The sequence below is a fragment of the Hemicordylus capensis genome, chromosome 2 (assembly GCF_027244095.1).
Source record: "Hemicordylus capensis ecotype Gifberg chromosome 2, rHemCap1.1.pri, whole genome shotgun sequence".
Taxonomy (NCBI): domain Eukaryota; kingdom Metazoa; phylum Chordata; class Lepidosauria; order Squamata; family Cordylidae; genus Hemicordylus; species Hemicordylus capensis.
In genome coordinates, this window is record NC_069658.1 from 353,725,099 (window position 1) to 353,743,331 (window position 18,233).

Genomic DNA, 18,233 nt, shown 5'->3' on the forward strand with positions numbered 1-18,233 from the left:
GACAGCAAGCTGCATAGATCGATTGTTCTTTCTGTTTTGCCTGCTGATCTTGAAGAAAGAGGAGGGAACAAGTTTGTATTTCTCTCCAAAAGAAGATATCAAGCAAGGAAACACAGCAAGGAAAAAAACAAATCACCAAGAAAACAAAATGAAAAGGAGAAGCTAAGTTTGTTAGGGCTAGTAATTTTCTAGGGTTTGCTTTCTGGCTGGCTGGAAGTGTTTGTGTGTTTGACAGAGGAATTAACCTGAATGGAGAATTTATGGCAGATGAGTGACTCAGCTTGTGGGAGCGGTCACATTCCTAAGGAGAGTCCGTTTGCCTGCTGATCTTGAGTACAAGGCTCAGATCAGAGGAACTTTTCTCCCAGGAACTTTGCGAACAGATATCAAAGGGGTTTAGCAGGAGTTTAGCAAGAGATTGGCAGAAGTCTTGGATGTGTGCTCCCTGCAAAGACTTCCTGAGTCTCAGGGAACAAGTTTGTTCCCTTGAAGCCAATGTGGCTGTCTTGGAGAAGCTCAGGGAGGCAGAGAGGTGTGTGGATGAGACCCTCAGTGATGTGATAGAGGCCTCCCACTCACAGGCTGAGAGCATTTCTGCTGTCATGGAGCATGAAGGTCTCAGGGAAGGAAGACACCAGTCTGATGAAGAGGAAAACACTCCCTTAGCAGGGACCCCTTCCTGGGTGACGCACCACACCCATATCCTCTCGCACAGAGGACACTCCTCCAGGGAGTGGGGGCCACCTAGTAGTGGGTGATTCAATCATTAGGGGCACATAGAGATGAGTCTGTAACCACCGTTCCCTCTAAGGCGTAAGCATGTTTGTGCACTCACAGGTTTTTGGATGTCCGCTCAGTTCATTTTCAATCCCGCTCAGTTTAAATCAGAAAGGTGCCACTCTGAATGCACATGTGTGCCCACACTGCCTTGATACTGTCAGCCAGAACAAAACTCATTCTGCACAGTGATGAAAAAAATTAGAGGGACCACTTTCTGTCACCCACGTGTACACCACACGGTGACTTGCCTACCTGATGCAAAGGTTGCGGACGTCACGCTGTGTCTAGGCAGGCTGTTAGGCAGTGCTGGGGAGGAGTCAGCTGTCGTGGTGCACACTGGCACCAACGATGTTGGGAAATGCAGTCGGGAGGTCCTGGAAGCCAAATTTAGGCTGGTAGGTAGCACACTGAAGTCCAGGACCACCAGGGTAGCGTTCTATCTGTTCCTCGTACAGGGACAGTGAGACAGACGGAGCTGAGGGGTCTCAAGGTATGAATGAGACAGCGGTGCCAGGAGGAGGGGTCTAGATATGTTAGGCACTGAGACAGATTTTTGGGAAAGCGAAGCCTGTACAAAAGGGATGGGTTCCACTTGAACCAAGATGGAACTAGACTGCTGGAGCTTAAAATCAAAAAGGTTGCAGAGCAGCTTTTAAAATGACACCTGGGGAATTGCTGACAGGAACTGGGTGGTATCTGCTTCAGCCAGCAAAATCCCTTAAGGTGCAAGGGTGCAGGGTGCACACATTTTGGATGAACCAGAAAGAGAGTAGAGCCAGTTGTTGAGCAGAAGGAAACACATGACAGCTTGCCAAAAAGGTCAAATGATGGTAAGGGGGAATGCACATGCCAACACCAGGTGAGGGACTTGGCATACAGGTGTCTATATACCAATGCCAGAAGCCTCCAAGCGAAGATGGGTGAGCTGGAGTGCTTGGTTATTAATGAAAATCTAGATATAGTGGGTGTAGCGGAAATCTGGTGGGATGGTAAGAATCTGTGGGACGCGGTTATTCCTGGATATCAACTCTACAGAAGGGGCAGGGAGGGGAGGATGGGGGGGGGTGGAGTCGCACTGTATATCAAAGGAGGGATAGATTCCAATAAGCTAGAACACCAAGGTGGACTGAAGTCCTCCACAGAATCATTATGGGTAACATTACAAGGACTGAAAGGAAATGTGTTACTAGGGACGTGATATCGCCCTCTGGATCAAAATGCTGAGTGAACTGGAGTTAGATAAGCAAATAAGAGAGGTGTCAAAGAGGGACAGGGCAGTAATAATGGGTGACTTAAACTACGCACACATAGGCTGGATAAATTCACATTCAGGTAATGAAAGACACCAAATTTCTAGACTTGTTAAATGACTGTGCCTTAGAACAGTTTGTCGCACAATCAACCAGAGAAATGGTGACCTTGGACTTAATACTGAGTGGTGCCCAGGACCTGGTGTCAGAGTTGCAGAACCACTGGGGAACAGTGACCATAGTGTCAGCCAATTCAGCTTACATGTGAGTGGAGAATTGTCAAGGAAGTACAACGCTGGACTTCAGAAAAGGAAACTTTTCAAAAATGAGGAGACTGGTAAAAAGGAAGTTGAAAGGGAAAGTCAGGAGGGTCAAATCACTCCAGAAAGCATGGAACTTATTTAAAACCACAATACTAGTAGCTCAGTTGGAATGTATACCAAGAACGAGGAAATGTACCACCAAGTTCAGGAGGATGCCAGCATGGCTTACAAGTAGAGTCAGGGAAGCAATAAAAGGGAAGAAGACTTCCTTCCGAAAATGGAAGTCCTGCCCAAATGAAGAGAACAGGAAGGAACATAAACTCTGGCAAAATAAATGCAAGGACACAATAAGGGATGCAAAGAGAGAGTGTGAGGAGCATATAGCTAGAAGTGTCAAGGGGAATAACAAAAACTCCTTTAAATATATCAGAAGCAGAAAACCTGCCAGGGAGGCAGTTGGCCCTTAGATGATGAGGGTGTGAAAGGGATTATTAAGGAGGATAAGGAGATTTACAGAGAAACTGAATAGTTCTTTGCATCTGTCTTCATGATGGAAGATACTGACCATATACCCTCTCCAGAATTGAGCTTTTCAGGTTTAGTGGCTGAAGAACTGGGCCAATTTGAAGTGACAAGGGAAGTTTTTGACTGTCCTCAAAAACTAAAATGGCATATTCACAATAATTCTGAAGGAACTAAAATGCAAAATTGCTGATCTCCTAGCAAAAATATGTAACTTGTCCCTACAATCAGACTCTGTACCAGAGGACTGGGAAGTAGCCAATATAACTCCAATTTTCAAAAAGGGATCCGGGGAGGATCTGGGAAATTACAGGCCAGTCAGTTTAACTTTGGTGCCAGGTAAATTGATGGAAAGCATACTTAAGGACAAAATTGTTAAACAGATAGAAGAATGAGCCTTGCTGAAGGAGAATCAGCATGGCTTCTGCAAGGGCAAGGCGTGCCTCACTAACCTTTTGGAGTTCTTTGAGATTGTCAACAGGCATGTGGATGAAGGTGATCCAGTTGACATAATATACATGGACTTCCAAAAAGCTTCTGACAAAGTTCCCCACCAAAGGCTCTTGAGTAAACTTAGTAGTCATGGGATGAGGGGACAGGTTCATGTGTTGATCGGTAATTGGTTGAAGAACAGGAAACAGAGGGTAGGAACAAATGGACAGTTTTCTCAATGGACGGAGGTGGAAGTGGGGTCCCCCAGGGATTGGTACTGGGACCAGTACTCTTTAGCTTGTTTGTAATTGATCTAGAAGTTGGGTTAAGCAGCAAAATGGCCAAATTTGCAGATGACACTAAACTATTCAGGGTAGTGAAATCCTCAACAGATTGTGAGGAGCTCCAAAAAGAGATCTCCAAATTGGGGTAGTGGGCAACAAAATGGAAAATGAGGTTCAATGTAAACAAGTGTAAAGTGATGGGGCAAAAAAAACCCCAACTTCACATATACGCTGATGGTCTCTGAGCTGTCGGTGACTGACCAGGAGAGAGATCTTGGGGTCGTGGTGGACAGCTCATTGAAAGTGTTGACTCAGTGCGGAACAGCTGTGAAAAAAGACTAACTCCATGCTAGGAATCATTAGGAAAGAGATTGAAAATAAAAATGCGAATATTATAATGCCCTTTTACAAATCTATGGTGCAGCGACATCTGGAGTACTGCATATAGCTTTGGTCACCGTATCTTTAGAAGGATATTGTAGAACTGGAAAAGGTGTAGAAGAGGGCAACCAAGATGATCAGGGGCCTGAAGCACCTTCCTGATGAGGCTACAGCATCTGGGGCTCTTTACCCTGGAAAAGAGGAGACTAAGGGGAAACATGGTGTATAAAATTATGCAAGGAGTGGAGAGGATAGACAGAGAGAAATTTCTCTCTCACAGACAGAACACTAGAACCATTGGTTACCCCATGAAACTGAAGGTCGGAAAATTTAGGACAGGCAAGAGGAAGTACTTTTTTCACACACTGAAAAAGTATTGTGCCTCTGAGGCAGGAGATAGCCCACAGCTACCAGACTAGTAGCCATTGATAGACTTGTCCTTCATTGGGGCATAGACAAATTCCAACCTCAACGGCATGATGCCTCTCAATACCACTTGCAGGGAAGCAACAGCAGGAGAGAGGGCATGTTCATGCCTCTTGCCTGTGGGCTCCCAAGGGGCATCTGGTTGGCCATTGTGTGAAACAGTCCTGGGATAGATAGGCCTTGGGCCTGATCCAGCAGGGCTGTTCTTATGTACTTACGTTCTTCTGACCATCTCACGCCTGACATGGACCCCAGAAAAAGGGTGGCATAGGGGGGGCTAAGCCACTCTAAGGTTGGCAGTGGGGTGCCTGAGCACCGCTCTGGGATGGTTAGGCAAAAGAGGCAGTTGTAATACAGGCTGATAGTGGTCAAAACCTGGTGTTTTAATCAAGGTTGTACTCAAGGCTGAGAGGAAGAGGCACAGTCATTCTCTAGGATGTAGCTCTGGAGAGTTAATGTGTGGCAAGAGAATTAGTTAAAGTTCAGAATACAGAGTCTCTGAACTGTGTAATTTGTTCAGTGTCATTACAGTGTAATTTGTGACCATTCTATAATATGAACTGTTTATTTTCAGTACGGTCGAGATCACTTTTGAATATGTTTTAACTTTTAATCAAATATTGGGCCCATTTGAAATCTGCCCTCACCTTTTGAAATAGAGCATATATAATAGAGATATATGGTATATTCTAACTATCCAATCCTATGCCACTTTACTCAGAAGTACAGTTTAATGGGGCTTACTCCCAGATAACTATGCACAGACTATTAGCTAATTAAATAAGCTAGCACTGGGTAAGTTGTGCTGTCTTCAAATTGTAGGGAAGCAAGGCAGGCCGCAATACAGAGGGAGAAAAACAAAGCAAACTAAAAATAAAACCCACCGTTGGTAAACTCTCTCTTACTAGAAATTAAATGCTACAACAGAACTGTCTAATGGTGGAAGGGGAGTGGAATAAAACAAAACCAAAGATTCTAAACTCCCTCCCTCCCCTGCCCACTTTTCAAAAAATTAGAGCTCTTCCCCCCCCCCCAACTCCATTCCCTCCCCTTTTAATGTTTATACATTAAATCAAGTTTGGCCAGATTTATTCATTCATTTATTTATTTCAATTATAAACCCCAGCAAAAATAAAACCTGCAAATCAGTCCTTTAAAAACAATACAAAACAATTAAAAACCTATTTAAAACCATTAACAATTAAAACATTTAAAACAGTTTAAAAACCCTGAAAGGCCAGGCCATCAAGGCTCTCCTGATGGCCAACAATGAACTCAAACTACAGATTTCTGCTGGGTGCACATCCCAGGAGCAGCTACAGAGAAGGTCCACCTATGTCGCCCCTAGATGCACCGGTGGTAACTGGAGACAGACCTCCTCAGATGACCTTAATATGCGGTGGGGATCATGCAGAAGAAGGCACTCTCTAAGGTAACCTGTACCTAAGCCATTCAGGGCTTTAAGGAAAATAACCAGCAGTCTTCAGTGGGGTTTTCTATCCAGTATCTTTTATTTTGTTACTTAGAAATTTGTCCCAGAGAGGATCCTGTAGAGAATGTGTGTGTGTGGGGGGGGGGGTGAGTCAGAAAGGGAAAGGAGGGGGAAATGGAGTTGTGTCTGAATAAACTCTTAGTTTAATAAACTTAGTTTGAATAAACTCCAAGTTAAGACCATTTTGTGTTTATGAGGAAAGCAGCTATAAAACAGTACAGCCTCTGCTAACTTGGCAAAGAGGCACCTTTTAACATGGTGATTCTTTTTTATTTAGCAGGGGGAGAGTAACTGGCCCTATCCACCCCCAGCACAGTATCTCCAGTGACTGTTGCTGATGTCTTAACTTATGTTTCTTTTTAGATTGTGAGCCCTTTGGGGACAGGGATCCATCTTATTTATTTATGTGTAAACCACCCTGAGCCATTTTTGGAAGGGTGGTATAGAAATCGAATGAATGCATGCATGCATGCATGCATGCATACATACATAAGAATAGCCCTACTGGATCAGGCCCAAGGCCTATCTAGTCCAGCATCTTGTTTCACACAGTGGCCCACCAGATGCCTCTGATAAGCCCACAGGAACCTATGTAAGGTGCTCTCCTGCCCATGACAACAACTGTCCTAACAACAGGTAGGAGTTACTTTTATAGTACTTCCACTAGGGATGTGCATGAACAGCTCGTGCAGACGCGGGCAAGGCAGAAAGCTGTTCCCTTAAGAAGCAGGGAAACAGGTCTTTACCTGCTCCGCTGCTGCCCCGCTGCTTTTTGAGGCGTGGTGTTTGTGCTAGCAAAGGCCACGTGCAGCTATGGCATTGTTCCCTGGAGACTGCATGTGCAGTATTGGCACCCACATGGCCGCCACGCATGCACAACATCCATTTGCATAGTCAGCATGGTGTTGACATGCACAGTGGCCATATGTGTGCCAATGCTGCACATGCAGGCTTCAGGGAACAGCACCGCAGCCGCGCATAGCCTTTGCTAGTGTGATCGCCATGCTTAGAAAAACGGGACAGCAGCAGAGTAGGTAAGCACCTGCTTCTTAAGGGAACTGCTCCTTGCCCTGCCGAACTGGTTTGGCTGCAGGCGCCCAAGCCAGTTCAGTGCTTCCCAAAGGAGGCACCAAACCGACTTGTACACATGCCTAACTTCTACTGTATTACTATTATTATTACTAATGTTTTAGTTCTGGTACATTATTGTTATCATTTGCTGTTTTTCCCTGGAAAGCTCAGAAGAACTTAGAGGTGATAATGATGACAAACAGAAATAGGGGAGAACAGTTATTTTAATTTAATAACATGCCTGCTAAAGGAATGTGATCCTACCAAAAACTTTCCTATAATGTACGCTCATTTTATATAAATGTCCAAGTTATTTATATTTATTTATTTACATCAGTTAGGAAGATGAGAAGCTGTCTTATATCCAGTCAGTAATCGTTCCATCTAGCTCAGTATTGTCTGTATATCAACTGGCAACAGCTCTCCAAGGTTTCCAGCAGGAGGCTTTCCCAGCACTACCTAGAGATGCCAGGAATTGAATCTTCTACATGCAAAGCAGATGCTCTACTACTGAGGGGCAGCCCCATCTCCCTTGATACCTTGGCATTCAGTTTCATAACTTCTAGGACCGATTACAATTAACAAATAAAACATAAAGTATGCAAAATTACTTTACTAAAAACAGCAGAATAGAAGAAAAAAGCAGAAGCATTCCAACAGATATCAAAGATATTGTGAACATCATGGGGCAGTTTTTAAAAAGTCTCTGCTTGCGCTAGAAGGATATAACAATTGGTGCCACATGAGCTTGCTTGGGGATCACAATCTACAACTAGCAGAAAGAAGAATGAAGAGGAGAATTCAGGGCTTGCACCAATCCATGTTACAGAAAGCAGTTCCCCCTAGTGGAAACAAAATGCTAATCAAGACTGAATTATTAGCAATTGTCAGAAATACAGTGGCTGACATCCTGACTAAATTTACTCGAGCAAGTCCTATTGAAACTAAAAGGACAAGTTAGGTAATTTAGTTGAGATGTCACCCAGTACATTTCAACTGTTCATCTATTAAGTGCAAAGGAGAGTCTTGAGATCATCAAGAATGATAACATCTGAGGACGTTAAACTTACAACCTCTTCAGATATCAACACATCATATTTCGAATCACATTTGGAAATCTGACACATCATATTTGACATGTGATTTTCACATAAAAATTTAAAAGAATGCATAAACGGAATTTCAAATTTAGGAACTGTAGTCTTGAGGATTAGAACAGAAATGTTTCCCTTGAGTTTACACCCTCACTGCAGGTCTGGGCCACAAGGCCAGATAGAACTGCATTCTCATTCAGTCCTCTTCCAACAGAGATTTGCTAAAATAAGAGCATAGGTTTCTAGAAAGGGAACACTGTAAATGCTATATTCAAATTCATGATTCTTACACTCACAGTGTAAGTCACTTCTTATACTTTAACCGGACAGTTTATGTCTACATTTTTAGCTTATTGTTACCTTTAGGGTAGAGCGGGCTAGATAGCTAAATATGTATAAAAACTGTGCTAAGTTGTCACTTCACTCTAATTAGAATCGTAGAGTTGGAGGGGCCTTATAGGCTATCTAGTTCAAAACCCTGCTTGATGCAGGAAATCCACAAACAACTGTCCAGCCTCTGCTTCACACGCAAAGAGGCATAGCCTCGAGCTCGGAAGAGCCCAAGCGAGCGCTTCTGTATCATTTCAGGCAGCGCTTGCTGGATCTATTCTCCCTTTCTCTCCCTCTCTCGGGGGGCAAACGCTGCCTGAAAAAGATAGGGAAGTGCTTGCTCAGGGCTCCCGGTAGCCCAGGCGGTGGGGGTTCATTCGGGGCACACCCCATGCGTGTGACATCTTCAGAGGGGCCACCAGGCGGGGTTGGACCCAGGCCACTGCTCGTCTGGCTCCCAGCAGTACACACGTGCACCAAAAACCGGGCTGGGTTTCCTTATCGCAGTTTTTGGTGCATGTGTGGGTAGCTTCATTAGTCTCCTATCTAAATGCAAATCAAGATGGACCTTTCTTAGCAAATGAGACAATTCATGCTTTTTACCACAGGATCAGTTCTCCTCCTCTAAACCTTTTTAAATGTGGGGCACAAAAATTGGACAATACTCAAGATGAAGTCTAACTAATGCAGAATAAAATAGAACTATTACTTCTTATGATTTGAACCCATAGTTCTGCAACCTAAAATCTAATCAGCCTTTTCTACAGCTGCATTTGCACTGCTGACTCATATTCAACTGCTGATCAACTGCAATCCTAAGTTCCTTTTCACATGTACTGCCATTCTATACCTGTGCATTTGATTTTTGCCTAAATTTAGTACTTCCCATTTTGTCTCTTTTGAATTGCAGCTTATATGTTTCCGCCCAGTTCTCCATTTTGTTAAGGTCACTCTGAATTTTATCCCTGTCTTCTGAACTATCCTTCCAGTGTGACATCATCACCAGGTCTCATGAGGATTCCCTCTACCCCTTCATCTAAGTCAATGATAAAAATGTTGAAGAGTATTAGCCTGGATAGAGCCCAAGGCACTTTCTCAAAACCTCCCTCCAGGCTGATGAGCTCATTTGCACCAATTTGTTGTAAATATGCCCCATAAACAGTGATGTATGTAATGATGGATGAGCAATTCTTTGTAAAGCATCACACACCCATTGCACCGAAAGTGCTCAGGTAATTCTTGAACCCAGGCCTCCCCATTCTTTGTGTCATTGGACTCCTCAGTTGACAGGGTATTTCAAATTTTGTGCCATGACAGTATTGATGCTGGAGACTCAGTGGAGAAGATAACGGAGGAGACCACTTCTTCTGGATTAGAAGAAGTTTATTTTAGGAATACTCCTGGAGCAGGCAGTACTCATGGAACCCCAGGGACTGGCTCCACCATGGAATGCCTTTTATCAGTTGACATGCCAGCCATGCCTGCTAATGGAGAACAGAAACTGGCTATTGCCATTCATGATTTGGTGGCCTCTAGATTACATTATGGTAACACAATATAAGTGAGGCTGCCCATATAGTCAGGGAAATTCAGCAAATGTAGAATGCTGCTACTTTACTGTTAACAAGAATGGGTTGGCATACTTATATGACATCTAGTTTAAGCCATCTGAACTGGCAGCCCATATGTTATCAGGCTCAATTGAATGCTGTGGCTCTGACCTATAAAGCCCTACAGAGTTTAGATCTTGATTACCTCATGGAATGTTTCCAAATGAATCACTCTGCAGATATATCAGTGAAGCCCTACTGTACTATCTTATGTTGAACGCCCCAAGTCCTTCATTTTGTAGCCCCAGAATATTGCAACGCCCCTCTACAGAATGTCCATGTGGTTCCTTCTCTGGATCCTTTTCGAAGCAAGACCAGACCTTTTTCTGTTGTGCTTTCAAAAATGAAATCTGCTAACATGCCTTTTTCTACTCCTTCCATGATTTCTTTACTGGCCTTGCTTTTATTGAATTTTTGGTTCTTACTGTTTCGTAATACGTTATGACATTTTATTGTGTGACCAGTCATCCTGCCCATCTGAAATGACAGGCAAGTACTTTTCAGACAATCTCAGTCTTCTCTATTGATCTACCCTGGAGTAAGGGGCCTTGAGGGAAAGCGCCTGCCCTCACCTCTGGCCTGGCTCTCCCCTGTTTCTCTTTCCTGCCACAGCCTTGCTGCTTACCAGGGCCTCGCTTCCTCCCTCTCCTTTGCTCCAAACAACAGAGACAAATAGGCTACATGGGCTTGCTGTCCTGAGACAACTGCATGCCTCTCATCTTCTTAGCCTGCTTGTGCAGTCCTCCCACAGCAGCTCGAGCTCCATCTTATGGATGGCAGTGTCAAGCAGGATCAGGCGATGACTACAGTTCATGTCAAATATATGACAGGAACACTGCAAATCTTTATGCTTCCCCTTCATCACAGTATCTGAAAAGATTCTCTGAAATTGTATCATCCTTTTCCAAAGGCATCCAGTTAGAATGTTGAACTAGGACCAGGGAGCCTGAGCTCAAATCCCCATTCAACCATAAAACTCACTGGGTGACTCTGGGACAGTCATGTATCTCTCAGCCTAACCTACCTCACAGGTTGCTGTGAGGATAACGATAACCATGAACACTGCTCTGGGCTCCATGGAGGAAGAGCAAGATATAAATGTAAAAATAAAAACAAATAAAATAATAGCTGTTTAATTTTTAAAAATGCTTAGAGGGATTACCTAAATTAATGTGGCAGACATTTCCTTCTGTGGCCAGTTTAAGATATCGTAAAAATCAAAGCAAGTTAGAAGCACTCTGGCTGAAATCCAGGACTTAATCTGAGTAGAGTTTATTGAAAAAATAATCTGTTTTCCAAGCCTGAAGTATCTGAAATAATAAAGATGAGTAAGACTGTGAGCATCTGCAGAATGCTTTTGCCACTGAGGAATAATAAGAAGTATCTGTGGGCAGAGCATCTGTGGGTTTTGTAAGAAATACCGCGCTATCCATCTATAATATCTGGTACAAATTGCTAATTTCTTATGTCATTATTCTGTGTTTTCCCTTGTGTTTTGCTCATTCAACTTCATAATATTGGCTGGTGAAGGTATGGAAAAATACAGTGTGATTACATCAGCACACAGGATAGGCTGCACTCATTTTAATGGAAAAGGAGAAGAAAATTCAACACAGGGTTGCCTCTTTTGCCTGCAGCCATTTTTAATAAAATCCTTAGCTCCACCCAGAGATCCAGTTTTATGCTTGTAAGTCTTGCTATCTGAGATAGAATCCTGGCTATTCAGATAAAAGATTTAGTGGCAGGCTTCAGGTGTTTTAGAAGTGAAAACCCCACACGGTATAGAGTCACTTTGTACCGACTAGTGAGTGTGTCACAAGTCAAGTCCCCTGGCAGTGAATTGTACATTAGAAGTACATATAACCCACTGTGCCTTGGGGTGTTTTGACTCTTGTCCAAGCACAACTGGTGACCCACCAGAGGCTTGATAAACATTCTCTGGAACTGCAAAAACAGAGTGGAGGGAGTTCTCAAACAGGGGGTTATACTGGGAAACCTGCAGCATTGGGTAGGCCTGCCAAGCAGCAGAGTGGTGCTAGGAAAGGAGGCAGGACTGTTAACGTACTTAACACTACGCCATAGCCACAAGAAGACCTCTTTTCTTGTAGAACAAGCTGGCCAACCATGCGGCGGCAGCTCTGCATTTATTAAAGGGAAAAGTTTATTCAGATGTGTCAAAACTCAACCAAGAGCTAATCTATGCTACAGATGATCAATTATTGATTTTGTGCCTGCAGGATGCAATGGCCTGACTGGCCTGTTCAGAAAGTGAATACAGCAGAGGATGACTGGGCAAACATTTACTTGATCCCACCCCCCGCCCCCGCAAAGATGCAGAAGGATCAGATGGTTTTAGATCTTTGGGTGTGTGCTCACACATGCATAAAACTAGAATACATTGGGGTACTGATATCAATTTTTCATTAAGACAGTTCTATAGATAAATATGCAAACACTTTGCCTCCCCACTTACTTTGCTTCCCCACATTACTCCCCTTGAAATAGTCATTTGATCATAAACGGTATGTCCCCTGTTTGCTGTACTACTCCCTGATAACATGAGCAAGTACTAGGGGTCATGTCCTAGACATATATCTAATGTCATCAATAGGAAAAATATTTCCCAAGCTGTTGTAAGAATACAGCATAGGATGACAGGATAATAACAAATAGTCCCCACCCCTGATAAATGCTATATTAAACAACAGTAACAACCTGCATTACCTCATTGCCTTTCAGCCCTGCTCTTGACCCTCTGCTCCACCAGCCACAACCAATACTGTGTAAATGGCTTGGAATATTTTTCATTGAAAAACAAATTATATTTATTAATAATAATAATAATAATAATAATACTTTGTGAAGGAACTCCACAAGTTATATTATTGGGGGGGGGGGGGAAGAGAACCACGCATTTGGCTGGAGTTGCAGCTGTTGAATAAGCAATGAAGTTTCCAAAGCCCGCACCTCAACAAGTCACAGATATGAAACAATTCTCCCCCTGTCTACACTCAAGAGAGTTTAATTGTTGTCAGGGATCTGTTCTGGAATCTGTTTGCACTACCAAGACTGAGTCCAAGAATGTTTAAAATAATAGCAAAGAAAAACTTATCTGAGCACATGCAAGGTAATTTGTCCACAGCGAGACCCCTCCCCCGAAAAACGATTAAGGAGCAGGGCTTCCCATACAGTTAATATTTCTCTCTTTTAGAAATTAAGCATGGCCCCCAAACCTATCCCCCACCTTCACATCCCTCAAATATCTTTTATGGTTCCACTGAATGTCTGTCATTTCAAAGGACACTTGATAGTGAATTGTATCACTATCATTCCCTTACCCCTGGCCCTCCAACAGGGAATATATCACACAAGTCTTTATCCAGCTTCACACACACTGGAGAGAGTGGGTGTCCCCTATGCTAATATAATGGAAAGTTGCCTCCTACATGCTTTGCGGGGAAAACATGAACCTAGTATTAGCTGTCATCTGTTTATTTTAGTACAATAAAATGAATCCAACCGATGTAAGGTGTGATCCTTCCTTTCTGTTAGCTACCCTAACTCAGCACAGCAAACACCGTGTAGGGCTCTAAGTTGACCTAGTATACAAATAAATCTCCCATTTACAAATGGCAGATTCATAAACGTTTCTCTTCTGCCTGCTGACCTCCAGAGTGTTCTATTTCAAATCGCTGCAGCAGATTACACCTTTTAAAACTGAACCTGTAAAGCACCGAAGAGGATAGCAGCTATTCCAGGGTCCCAGTAATCCTCTCTGTCTGATCCCATCATGTTTAAATCATTGACCATCCTTACAGCAACATAAAGCAGATTCCCTTCACACACACACACACACATCCCCATGCACCATACATATACTGTACACAGTTTAATATCAAGTGTCTTGACTGAACAAAACATCAGAACGTATAGTCCAAATGAATAAATCAGCAAAATCACTGGAGATAAATTATGTAATCTTTTCATTTCAGCATCAGAGCTCACAGTATTTTAACCATCACAGGCTTGCAGAGCATTGCAGAGCTCTCAAAATTCCTCTACAGAGGGCCCAATACCATAGAGATACACATCAAGACAACCTAATCCCAAAACATCCCAGCTTCCCTTTTCTTTTGTTAAAAAAAAAACCCCTCTCCTGTTTCTACTTTAAAGGTAGATGAAACAGCCTCCCTGCCCTAATTCCAGGAAGAAGAAGAGATCCAGGAGGAGCAGCAAATGTGCTGACTAGCTTACATGGATGGGAGGGAGGGAGGGTTGCATTAAGGTCATTAAAAAAGAGAGAGAGAGCACATACTAGTATCTCCGCAAAAGCAATAAAATAAAATAAAATAAAATAAAAATAAGTCAGGGAAGGGAAACTACAGTAAGGGTAGGTAAGACAGGAGGAAGGATTGCAGGGAAAAGAGAAGCTGAAGAAGCAGCAGAATCATGGGGGTGGGGAGCGAGCGAAAGACCGACTTACCCACAAAGAGCCAAATGGAGCCACCAGACACGAGGAAAAAGGTGAGCATGCCTGCTGGAGCCGGCTGCAGCATGGGCGGCCTGAAGCGAGAGTGCAGCTTGAGGGGGTACTGCAGCAAACTCACTGCAGTGACTGAGGCAGCATCAGCATCAGCTGCAGCGACCGGGACTGGCTGGCTCTCCCTGCTCCAAGGCGCTAGCACGCCCGTCAGTTACTCCCGCAGCAGAGCAGGTTATTTTTAGCAGCCCACCCTTCTGCACCGGCTCCTCTTAAAGGCGGCGATGCATCCCTGCCGGTCCTAAGAGGATGCCAGGCGCGCGCGGCTGAGGCGTGCATGCGTACATGCAGATATAAGGTTCCCCGCCATCGCCGCTTGTTGGAAAGCCAGCCGAGACAAAGGTAGACAGGGCTGGGAAACCAGGGCGAGGGCGTGTAGTGAACCGGAGGGACACAGCGGAGACTTCTTTCCTGTAGTCCGCCTTGTCTGCTCTCAAAGCTCGAATGTGCCTGCAGATGGACTATCGATTTGATCATCATCATCATCGCATGATCGCAATGACTTCAATAGGATTGGGCACGCTGAGGCCAAGTACCTGCCTTTTGTCTCTGCAACTGCAACGCCTTTCCGCCTTTCCTTTCCTAGGGCCGTTTCACGCCTTGCAAAACCAGGCCTGTGCAAACACGTATATCACGAAACTGCACTCCATGCACATCGTTGGATTTTTCTACCCTGGTGACTGGCAGAATGGCTTTGTAATACATAGGCGTAAACTTCGGTGCTGGGCGCGGGCGGGCTTAAATTCTCCCGGATTTTGTGGGTGGGGGGGATAGGCATGTTAGCCCAAAGTAGCGTCACCAAGCTCACAGTCTGCCTGGCAGCTTCTTTACTTTAGCCAGCCCCTGGCTTGTCTTTAGGGACTCAGCGTCCCTTGCCGTCTTCTTTCTCCCTTTTTTAAAGATAAAAAGGGAATGGTTAGAGTGCTGGACTAGGACCGGGGAGACCCGAGTTCACATCCCCATTCAGCCATGATACTAGCTGGATGACTCTGGGCCAGTCACTTCTCTCTCAGCCTAGCCTACTCCACAGGGTTGTTGTGAGGAGAAACTTAAGTATGTAGTACACCGCTCTGGGCTCCATGGAGGAAGAGCGGGATATAAATGTAAAATAACAACAACAACTCTTTCCTTCAGGTGGCAACCCTTAAAAAGAAAAGAAGCAGGGATGCTGTGCTGCATCCTGAGAGCGCACGTGCAAGCCTTGACCCTATGCGGAGCCTCAGATGCTCAGAAGCCCACCTTGCCCACTGTCCACGCTCACAATGTTTGTCTGAAGAGAGAAGCGGCGTGACCGCTGGAAGATTTCCCCGAATGGAAGACAGGCTTTTTTTCCCCACGGAAGAGGGCTCTTGACTATGAAGCAACAATGCAGAGGGAGAAGTCATTGGAGGGGAGGGGAGGAAAGAGTGACAGGGCAGCTCAATGCATTACTGAGCAATCCATCCACCAATGAAGGCTTCAGAAGGCCTGCCCTGCCTGCAGGAGGAGCAACTCTTTTCTGCTTGAGGAAGCTGGCCTTGAGAATCTGCGTTCAGCCCCGCAGCGCCCATTTTAAAAAAATACATTCAATGTACGCATTGCTAGAATTCTTTGCATGCTGCTGAATTTATTTCTCCTGATTGGTGCTCTCCTTTTTTTAGCTGTAATAAATTTGTGTGAATTCAGGTAACAAACAGGGCTTTAAAAAAACAAAAACACCTATGCAATCAGTCACAAAATGTGTACTGGCTGCCAAGAAAATATGTGCAGTTCCAAAGAAAGGAACTTTGGTCAATACAAACATTAAACTAATTTAAAAAGTTGTATTATGTTAGCTGATGTGAAAAACACACACAACCCTGCTAACAATATGAAAGTAAACAAACCCTGCTAACAATATGAAAGTAAACAAACCCTGCTAACAATATGAAAGTAAAATGAGTAGTCCAGACTCCTATAGAACCCCAGATTCTGACATTACAAGCAATCATTCTCATAATGGAATATCTGAAGCCAAATTGTAGTAGATCATGCTTAAAGGTGCTTATACAAATTTATTTGTCTTGTCTATATAGCTATCATTGTCCAGACTTTATACAATGAATTCTCTGGGGGAAAGATTCTCAGAACATCAGCAGAGTTCCTTTCTAATAATCAGAATGCCTAGGTTGACGAGACAAACCCCGTTCCACAAGATTAGAAAGAGAAGTCCTGGTGCCCTCCTGAATGAACAGCCCCCCTCATGATAAAGGCGTGCACCAGGAGAGCATCGGCATGTATGCAGAGGGCATTCTGACTGTTGCACTCTCAGCTCCATGATCGTGGACAGACCTGTGATTGCAAGGATGAATTGCTTCACCCTCACATTTCCAGGTCCACCTACCATCACTGAGGGGGCTTTTCCTGCTTCAAGCAAGCCCCGTCAGACCCATGAGCAATGGGGCGTGGAGATTGGTGCAGCAGGGTGGGACTTCCTCTCCCTTCACCCCACTGCTCATGGCTACAGTGAGCCTTCAGACTAATGTCTGAAGGAGCCTATACTTAGAACAGAAACAGGGTTGTCTGAGACAAATAAAAGATTTTTTATTCAATAATTCTGCTTCTGACTATCCTAGTCTAGGCACCTCGGTTAAATTTCTAGATACCATGGCTCCCTGGTGCCTGAGATTTGTCAAACCCTGGACTAGAATGTATATTTAATTTACTTTTCTGACAAGAATTAACTTGTATCTTCTGTTTTCTAATCCTGCATTAACAACATTCTTGCATGTCCACAAATAGCTCACAAGTGACTCCAAGGTGTTGTTAGTGTCATGAATGGAAAAATGTCCTTTGCCTCTAGGGATGAAGAACAGTGTTATTATTCAAACCAGAATACTGAAGAGGCCTCTGTGATATGAAGGTTTAAAGAGATTGCATACAAATGGGGAGAAAGAGCCAAAGTACACCTTCAGATATCTCATATGATCACACATTTGACTGCATCCAGCATAAAACTGTACATTAAGAAAGGTAGCATATCCAGAAGGCTAGGTATGATCGCACAAGAATCAATAACTTAGTGGAAGCTAACTAAATCAGTGTCTGTTCAATTCCTGGATGGAAGACTGCCTTTGAACCTGTGTTCAAAAGAAACCATTCTGAGTTCCAAGAGCGGGAGTGGAATATACATGTAATACAAACCCTTCTCTCTGAAATGCTTGAATTCTCTTTTTTTGCTACTACTCTGACAACAAATATTTATATACCACTCTTCAACCAAGTTCGCAGAGCGGTTTATTGGAAAAATAAACACATTCTCTGGAAGAACGTACATTTACTCTTTAACATTGTTTCTGGCCGTTTCATTGACTATGGAAACTCTGCACACTCCACACTCAACCACGGTATTATGTAGGTCAGAGAGCTATGATTGTGAACAGCCACTGTTCATGCTACCAGTGTAGAGGCAGTACACATTTCTTCCTACTGATATAATTTAAGCTATTACTTCTGCCCTCAAACCTACCAGATTAATGTACATTTTCTTTGATCAGGAAGCACTACATTTTACTACATCTCAGTTTCATCTACTCTATCAATACCAATGGATACATGTAAATATTATACACCAATGTTAATTACAATATTCAAGATTTGCTGATGGAAAATTGAACAGAAACATTCTTATGGGTTGCATCTATTATTTTTGTAATTAACAGATGCAAACAATATTAGACAAAAGTAAACATGATATTCAAGCACACACAAAAGCAGATTGGGTTCACAGTAAAGTTGTT

At 43.6% G+C, this 18,233-nt stretch overlaps 1 protein-coding gene and 1 long non-coding RNA gene across 5 annotated transcripts in view; one reads left to right on the forward strand and one right to left on the reverse strand.

Annotated features, from left to right (window-relative positions):
* Positions 1-15,827, reverse strand: part of ACSL6 (acyl-CoA synthetase long chain family member 6) — a 166,467-nt gene extending 150,640 nt beyond the window's left edge. The window contains exon 1 of one of the 3 annotated variants that reach the window (XM_053296876.1): positions 15,715-15,827. Coding sequence is in view for 1 of the 3 variants with exons in the window: in XM_053296869.1 (XP_053152844.1) it covers positions 14,419-14,491 (73 nt within the window). In the remaining 2 variants the exon portion in view is untranslated. Of the gene's footprint in view, positions 1-14,418; positions 14,736-15,714 lie in introns of those variants that run through there. The other 2 variants (XM_053296869.1, XM_053296875.1) reach the window with 2 other exon arrangements.
* On the forward strand, positions 14,561-17,767 carry LOC128345240 (uncharacterized). 2 transcript variants are annotated; one of them, XR_008316339.1, is made up of 2 exons: positions 14,561-15,151; positions 15,610-17,767. It is a non-coding gene; the product is annotated as an uncharacterized LOC128345240 (long non-coding RNA). The 2 variants fall into 2 exon arrangements; XR_008316338.1 differs by having other exon boundaries at positions 14,561-14,817.
* Positions 17,768-18,233: the final 466 nt, after the last annotated feature.